The following is a 9412-nucleotide window of genomic DNA, read 5'->3' as shown; positions in this document are numbered from 1 at the left end:
GCCACAAGCTATCTAAGGATGGTACTATCGAACGCCACCTCAAGGTAGGCCTAGTGGCGCCATCTCTTGGTCAGGCCGGAAACTTATCAATCCACCCTCGTAGTGTTTTCATTCAAACTTCTTGCAATATAACTTGAAAAAATGTATAATTATGCAAGACCGTAGAAAAAAAGATTTCCAACAAATAATTTTGTTACAACAAATTTTTTTGTTAATAGTATGATATTGAAACATTTTTAACTAATGTTACTCTATGAAATTTAGGTGATTTCAACAATTACCCTGTTATTGATGAGCACTGGGAACGCACGTGATCTGGGCCAAAATAGCACCTTTTTTGGACAAAAATCGACCGACAGTGCAAAAATGAACGGATTTTGATGTTTTGTTTCAGAAATGACCGTAAGGCTTCCAGATATAACGAGCAACTGCTGATATTTTATTTTGACTCAACAGAGATTTGTTGTTTAACAACAAATGTGAAACTTTTTCTTGCAAAGCTTTTCCGTAATACCATTTCTTCTAAGACTTTCAAATTAATTAAAAAATATTTTCAGTGGGTAAGAGTAAAAAAATGGTTAATAATGTTATAAAGAAATAAATTAATAAAAGTGATTTAGTCATGATTCGCAATGATTACCTGATTTTGACCCATATCTTTTGCATAAAGTATCACAAATAATGATTCGCGCTTGCAACAAGTTGAGAATAGATAATGATTGCAAATTATTGGAAGAATTTTTATTAACATATGCACATTTTGACCATTTTTGATGAAAAGACTTGATTTTTTTGTGAAATCAACTTAAAATGTTTTGCCAAAGACTCCTTGCTATTATATTTGTCATAGTGACCAAAAAATGTTAACTGTTTAAACAAGTTTTATAAACAAATGCACGTTTTAACCATTTTTTCATGAATAGGATTGATTTTTTTTGCTAAATAAACTTGAAATGTCTTTCCAAAGAAACCTTGCTGTAATATTTTTCATGGTGAACAAAAAGTGCTAATTATTTAAACAATTTTTATAAACAAATGCACATTTTGATGATTTTTTTATTAATAGGCTTGATTTTTTGCGGAATTAATTCGAAATGTCTTGCAGAAGATTCTTTGCTCTCATATGTTTAATAGTGACAGGAACTAATAATTATTTAAACAATTTTTATAGACAAATACACATTTTGACAATTCTTTCATGAATAGGTTTTATTTTTGCGGAATTAACTTGAACTGGCTTTCCAAAAAAACATTGCTGTCATATTTTTCATAGTGAACAAAAAGTTCTAATTATTTAAACAATTTTTTTGAACAAATGTACATGTTGACCATTTTGTCATGAATAGTTTTGATTTTTTTCGGAATAATTGCGAAATTTCCTGCCAAAGAACTTGCTGTCATATTTTTGATAGTGAACAAAAAATGATAATTATTTAAACAATTTTTATAAACAAATGCACATTTTTTTCGGAATCAATTCGAAATGTCTTTCAAAAGAATCCTTGCTGTCATATTTGAATCGAGCTCACTCCTTGGAGATAATTATATTGATTGTCATATTGAAATAGATTCAATTCGATTCTTACTCACTAAAGCACGGATGCCTGTCCAAAAAATGACAATCTCCAAGGAATGAGCTTGATCTACCTAATGATGTCCCTTTTCAGGGCCACATGACATGCAAAGTCTGTTTGAGCAATCTCCCCGTGGTGCATATCAGGTCGCTATAAAAAATATGAGTGCAAGAATTCTTTTGCAAGACATTTTGAATCGACAGTCATTAGCTATTCTTAACTTATTGTAAGCGCACAACATTATTTGTGACACTTTATGTAAAGGCTATGAGTGAAAATGAGCTAATCATTGTGAATCCTGAAAAAATGACTTTTGTTAATTAATTTGTTTATAACATTATTAACAATATTTTTTTTACTCTTACCCACTGAAAATTATTTCTTGCTAGTTATTACATTGATTTATGACCTTTTTTAATGAATTTGGAAGTCTTAGTAGAAATTGTATCACGGAAAAGTTTAGAAAACATTTTTTAACTTTGTTGTTAAATAACAAATCTCTGTTGAGTCGAAATAAAATATCGACAGTTTCTTGTTATACCTAGAAGCCTTGCGGTCATTTTTTAAACATAAAACATCCAAATCTGTTAAGAATTGCACTCTCGGTCGATTTTTGTCCAAAAAAGGTGCTTTTTTCCCACTGTGCGCCGGTCGTTGCTGCCCCGCTCTACCCTACACAATGGTATCTGCGAATATTTTCTTTCAGTTTATTTAAAAAGGAAATTTTTTTAATCTCGTACATCGATGTATTTTAATGCGGAAATTACACATATGTCCATAAAAATGTCTCTAAATTTAATTTTCAATGTCAAAACTTGAACAATTAGGATTTTTTGATAAGTTTAGAAAGAGAAATTCAAGGCTAGTGTTTTTTTAAGGGTGCAATACTGGAGAAAACGGATATGGGTTAAACAGGAATACAATCCCTATAATATTTTGAATGTGATCTTAATAATCCGTAGTATATTTTTAATAATAATTATAAAATTTTTAAACTGTTATAAATAAAACTTACCAAAGCATCGAGAGGTAGTTTATTCATAAATTTAGCAGTAGCATTCCATTTAAAAAGGAAGTACCAAAAAGAACCTTGAAATTGATCTCCAGCGCTCAAAAAAATTGCATTAGGTCGATTTTTAAGCAAATGTCGACTGGCTGTCGATACTCTGGCTATGCCTCCAATACATTCCTGTTCCTGGCCCTTTTTGCAGATGCCCGAATCGGGCCCGGTCTGCAGAAACCTGCATTTGCAAAAAACAGCAACTATATAAAATCATGCTATTAGAAAATGTACATGCATTTCCCTATAAAACATTGATTTACATTATATTCCTCTGGCTTTTTTTTTAGTTTAAATTTTCAAATACTATAGGAAAAACCAGTACAAGGTGGACACCAGTGCGAACTGAAAAAATGAAAAAAGTGACTGCGTTTTAAATCAGAAAGTTCTGTAGTATATTCAATAAGTAGAAATAATAAAAACGAGTTTTATCATCAGCCTTTTGCCACTTTCTTGCTATGTTTTAATTAACAAATTTCAAAAATGTGTTTTTGTCATGTCACTCAACATTTTTCTTCTCTAGCAGATTATTATTTTTTAAGGAATTAAATTGCTTTCAATAATCTTTCGCTAGGTCCTTGGATTCGTATAATTTAATTTTCATCAAAAATATATTTCATGCGTTTTTATGAGAAATCTCATTCGGTACGAGGTGTATGAGATAATTTGTTAACAGAGTAGACTTTAGTATTAAAGTATTTTTTTTCAATTAAGCTACGAGCATGAACAATAAATGGCTACCAATAAAACAAATTAATAATAAATAAACAATAACTATCATCTTGCAACAACTGATCGAAAAGACTTAGAATATAAATATGCACTTCGCACTAGAAGACTACCATCAGAATGCATTTACCGCGTTTCAAAAAAATATAAGATATAGGATAAATGACAAGTATAATTCACGCGATAGGATTGTTATTTTTGAAACTAATGTTCCAGCTTCAAGTTTGTATGTAATAATTTCCTCACTTGTTCATAATTTAATTATATTATGTCTTCCAATGTTTTTCTATCCACCTTGTACTAGTTTCCCCTAATGTATATAAAATTACATAGCTAAAGAATTTAATTAGTCATTAGAAAATGTCTACCTCACTATCATTTGATTAATAAACAAATTTGCTTTACGGATAAAGTGTCTAACCGATGCGTCAAAGATAAATTTTTATGTACGAAAAACGTTTGTGACGGGTTACGTTATAGAAGAAATAAATAAACGGATATCCGTAGATATTATTATTTATTCATAAAAATAAAAGATTACAAAAGGTCGACGATTTTTAATTGAGGATATTTGAAGCTAATGAATGCAATTAAGATCTTAAGTTTCACACGCTTTGTGGAGGTGATGGTTGGGTCGTTAAAATGCATTCTAAGTATGTTTAACTTTCTTGAAATCGTCCACCTGGCAGTATTGTCCAGTATCCTAAGCCAGTCTCGCTCTGTGTAATGGGATAGGACTTTGATTTTTCTATCGTTAGTTGCTCTTTTAGAGAATTCTCTCCACAATTTTTCATTAGCGTTGGGTTTTTCTACTTCGCGAGTAAGTGTTCTGTTCCCAAACCATCGAAAGTATTCTTGGTAGAGTTGAGGGTCAGTTGATCTTTCGGGTACTGGGGGAGGTTCTATTGGTAGTTCTGGTGTTGGAGTTTCAATAATCGTGTCCGTCGGAATACAGGTTGGGCTTTCTGGATGGGTTTTTGGATTTCTTATTGAGGTTTCATCAGGTGGTTCTGGTGTATTTATATCGCGCTCTCGGGGTGCATCCAGGATTTCAATATCAGGTAACTGTGCTCCTAGATCGATGCTTGTTTCCATTACCTGCTCATTTGTTAAGTTTTCATGGATTGGGTTCATCCGCGATAGCGCATCAGCTGCTGTATTTTCGGATCCTTTCTTACATACAACTCTGTATTTATATTCTTCCATTTTGAGTCTCCAGCGCATCAGTCTCGATGAAGGATCTTTGATTTTAAATAGCCAAGTGAGGGCTTGGTGATCAGTAATTATCTGAAATTCGCGTCCCAAAAGGTACTGTTGAAGTCTTTTTACCGCCCAAACTATTGCGAGCATCCCTTTTTCAGTGGTGGTGTAGTTTAACTCTCAGCTGTTAAGTGCTCGAGAGATATAGCAACAGGGGTGACCATCTTGAGATAAGATGGCTCCTAGACCGACATTTAAGGCATCTGTAGTTAAAATGAATTCCTTTTCAAAATCTGGATATCTCAAAACGGGGGCCTGCATAAGGCATTTTTTAATTTTTCAAATGCTTCCTGATATTCTGAGGTCCAGACAAAGGTTTTTAATTTTATAGTGAGTTCTGTGAGTGGTTTAGCGGTAGTTGAATAGTTTTTGATCAATTTTCGATAATACCCTGAAAGTCCTAAAAATGACCCATTCTGAATTCTTTTTTAAAAGGCACTTTAGGGATAAGCTGCGGCACATTAGATTCTTTAATTATGTTTATTGATGATCCTGAGCCCACGAGGAGTCGTATGTCGCTTCTGAATCCGCGGGGTCGAATAAGGACTGATTGTAGTCGTCCCGACACGTGAGTGACTCGGTCGACGCGTCCTCGAGATTTTCGGACTCTTCGAAATGTTGCTCGGTCTCTGAATTGGTTTCGGTGATGTTGTGGACTCTTTGGGGAGGGCGTGTCTGATTTTGGGTAAACTGAAAATTCCGTGGTTTTCGATAGCATTGATTTTCTTTATGACCGGTTTTTTTTGCAAAGGTTGCAATGCAGTTGTATGCGCTGACTTAAAGGCATACTTTGGTTTGGTGGATTTTGTGAAGCTGGTCTGGGATTGTGTAAATTATGATTTATAGGACGAGTGACGGAAGGTGTAAACCGCGGGGTCATCTTAGGTACGGTGTTCGATCGCGAACGGTTTTTTTCGCGGTACCAGACTTCTGCCTCTAAGGCTTCTTGTTGGGCTTTATTAATATTGAGTGGTCTGACAGGTCTTACTTGTAAAGTACCGTATCGTTATTCTGTCGACAATTCTCTAATTTTCCTCGACATAGCTCTACAGATACTCCCGTGCTTAAATTTTGTTTTAATACATCATAAAGATCATTGTAGTTATTAATTGTCGCGTATCTAATTGCGCGCTTAGCGTTACCGACGATCCGTTCCATGACTATAAAATCTAGTAAAAGTTCCGGCTGAGAACACCTGGCTTTAGCGCGTTTAACTGGCCGTATACAATCTTGCATCCCCACATCGTCTTGTCCATTGAGAATTTGGATTGTGCGGACAAGATCTTTAGCAGCAACTGACACAATGCTAGTGGGAGTCAACTTCTGCAAGACGTTTTGAAGGGTTTGATTTATTTCGGATAGATTAGTTTCGGAATTTGAGGTGGTGGACATTGTAAGGTTAGTTTCTAATTTTTCCCAGCTAAATGTTTTAGATACGACGTGAGAGCCAGTTTAATTAAATATGCTAACGAGATAGTATTTCGCGATATCTAAATCGTCCAGAATTGTCGAACATGTTTGAAATGCTAAAACAAGACTTACAATTTTCATATGAGTATTAGGTTCAGTTGCGACGAGAAGGCTGCTGGGCCTTAAGGTGACGTCCTGCCTGGGCGCTGGCTCGTGAGCTGCGTTTCCAACGGTGTCAGCTTGGCTGAGTGACGTCTCTCATTCTCTAGGACCTTATCCCTACAGAGTTACTATCAAGCCTACTTAATTCAGCCTGGTTACGTATTCCCTGGTGATTCCCAGTGAAATTCCTTCACCGTATGATGGATGCACCATTTAGTCCGTAGACTGATTTCACATCAATGCACTTTCACAAAACTGCACTTAGTAATGCTTTCCAGTTTCTTTTTTTTCGAAGATCCGTCGAGTTTGATTCCGTAGAGTCGTTTCGAGGGATCCTGGCAGGATTGCCAAAATTCTGTGACGGGTTACGTTATAGAAGAAATAAATAAACGGATATCCGTAGATATTATTATTTATTCATAAAAAGGAAAGATTACAAAAGGTCGAGAAGCGACGTTGCACACAACACGGAAGGTCTAATACTGACGCTTTCCATCTCGGGGGGAAAACAAGTATTTTAGGGAAAGCGTAGTCCTTTGTCCCTTAGGAATGCAGTCGGTGGGGATGTTACGTAAGGGACTAAAGTATGCTAAGTCTAAAAGTGTCACACGTTAATGTTAAGAATGTATATTTTCAAATAGTTTTTGGAAACCCTTATAATCTCGTGTCAGTGTTTATTCTAGCTAAAACGATTTCAAAACTTCTCTTCTATTTATTGGTATGTCAGGCCACCAATTCATTTAAATTCGTTCAAATATTTTCAATAAATTTCAGCATTTTTGTTCCGCTCTAATTTTCAAATAAATGTGATTATAATTTATCTAATTAACGAAATCATTAGGTTACTATTTTTTTATATAATTTAAAAAACAATCGAATAATCTATCAGAAAAGCAAATTGCCAATTTTTGTTCTAATAAAATTTATAGTGTGGAATTTTTTGCATTTTGCTTTGTCAAAACTCATTATTATCCTTAACTCTTTTAGTTATTTTGATAATTTTCAGTAGTATTAACTTATATTATTATGAGTAATGCATTCCACCTCTATCTGAACAGTTTAAAAAATCATAATTACTTGAGATATTTTTTTCAACTCGTCGCCAAATCTAGCAAATTATTCCTTTAAATTGGCAAAAATAAACAAATTAAGAGTAAATATGTTCTTTAGATCGGGACAAAAAAAAGCGAAAAAATATTGTACTTATAATAGCTGAATAATCATGACAAAAATGCACTCGTTTGTGTTTATTGGTTTTCAGATGCAACGTCAGATTCTAATTAATATACTTCCGGTCATTGTTTACTCTAATGAGTTTATTTTCATTATTGTGATGAGTTTTAACCATTAAAAAATGTATAAAATATAAATTAATTCAGGGAGATCAAAATACCAAAAAATTGTTAAATATAAAAAAGTTGAAAAACTTCATCATCATAAAAATTTGAATGTTATTGCTTTAAATAGTTTAACATAAGAGCCTAGAGGACTATATGTTTGCCTCTGAAAATAAGATAATTTTCTACTGTACACTTTTTAAGATCTGGAATGCAGCTGGCCCTGAGTAACGTGTGCAAATATTTGTCAGAATGAAGCCAAGATCGAGAAGCTTCAAAAACCAAGGTAAAAATCATGCAAGAAAAAGTATCTACAAGATTTTTTTCGATATTTAGTTCAGATTTAATTGTAACTAAGCTGTTCCAATCCATCCCTCTCCTATTTTTCTCTCTAATCATTATCACGGAGTTGGGGCTACAAAAGGCCATAACCAGGGGGAGGTGATCAGGGTTTGCCCCCCCCCCATTCCAAAATTCTTGAGAAATATACATAGGGGCTCGTACTTAAATAATTTAATGGATCATAGGCCTTCCTCAAGACCCCTACAACAAAATTGGTTAAATTTTTGACCACATTTAATTTTTAATTGAAATAATGCTTGTTACAAAAAAGTAAATGTAGTTTCAACCAAAAAGATGATTTTTTAACCCAGAAAAGACCAAAGTTTTTTTAACCAAAGAAGACAAATTTGTAATAAAATAGATGACTTTCAATTAAAAAAGATCATTTTCAACAATAAATAGAATGAAATTTAATTTTATGTTCGAAAAATATGTTTACAACTAAATAGAATAAATTTTTAACGAAATAGTTAAATTTTCAACCAAACAGTTTAATTTTCAACCAAAGGGATTAAATGTTTATAAAAAGATAATTCGACAAAAAATACAATAGTTAAATTTTTAGTGAATAAAATCAATTTTTAATTTTAAAAAACTGATTTTCAACCAAAACAATATATTTTCAACGAGAAAGATTAATTTTCTACGATAAAAAATAATTTTTAACAAAGTACATGAATTGTCAATCAAATATTTTATTAGTTATGGTAATTTTGAACCTCTAAAAGTTGATTTTTAATTGAAACAAGTAAATTAGTCACTACAAGATACTAAATTAATTTAAAAAAATTGTTCACAAAAAAAGAGCTATAAATTTGTTATTAACCCTCAGGATACGGACTATAAAAATGTTACCTTCCGTACAGACATGGGTTAGCCTAACTACCCCTTAGCTATATGCTCCTTGCATGCGGCCTTGTCACACCATCAAAAATTTTCAAATGTTTCATAGTCAAGAGAACTGGGACACAAATGGCAGCGTTTCTGATTAGACATTTTTTATCAACAAATTTGTCTATGATATCCATTTCCTCCGGTAAAGTACGAAGAGTAGCACATCTCAAGGGAAATAACATGCACTCACAGGCGAGTTGTACTAGTCTTCCTAAGGGGTATCATTATATTCAATATACATTTAACCCTAAAGATAGGGCCCCCTGATATAGTTCTTCCTAAAATTGACGCCGCGCCGCAAAGAGAAATAGAAGTAGCTGCGCGGGATGAGAGGCGGTCGCTTAGGCGTGAAAAAACAAAAGCGTTTTCTACGAAACGGCCCTCTATCTGGGTAATTTCCCACCTCCTCCAGCCCCAAAACTGGCCCAGTCTCAGAGTTTTACTGCAATATTATTAAAATAAATTTAAAATAATCTAATTATATATACTTGTATACTCTACTGGCAAAAATGCTTGTAAAAAGACCATTTTTAATTTTTACAAATAACGCATTTTGTCACGTTCTATACGGACTCCATACAAGACTACAATTTCTCTAAACTTATAATTTGCACACCAAGCGCAGACTGAAGGTGCCGAGTGAT

At 33.5% G+C, this 9412-nt stretch overlaps 1 protein-coding gene across 1 annotated transcript in view; it reads right to left on the bottom strand.

Annotated features, from left to right (window-relative positions):
* LOC117181210 overlaps positions 1-9412 on the bottom strand; it is a 64816-nt gene that overhangs the window by 7858 nt on the left and 47546 nt on the right. Inside the window, exon 18 of the mRNA XM_033373774.1 lies at positions 2590-2815. Coding sequence (XP_033229665.1) covers positions 2590-2815 — 226 coding nt within the window. The remainder of the gene's footprint in view (positions 1-2589; positions 2816-9412) is intronic.

This window comes from Belonocnema kinseyi, chromosome 10 (genome assembly GCF_010883055.1).
Source record: "Belonocnema kinseyi isolate 2016_QV_RU_SX_M_011 chromosome 10, B_treatae_v1, whole genome shotgun sequence".
NCBI lineage: Eukaryota > Metazoa > Arthropoda > Insecta > Hymenoptera > Cynipidae > Belonocnema > Belonocnema kinseyi.
Note: the sequence above shows the minus strand (reverse complement) of the source record. Positions and strands in the feature narration are given on the sequence as shown.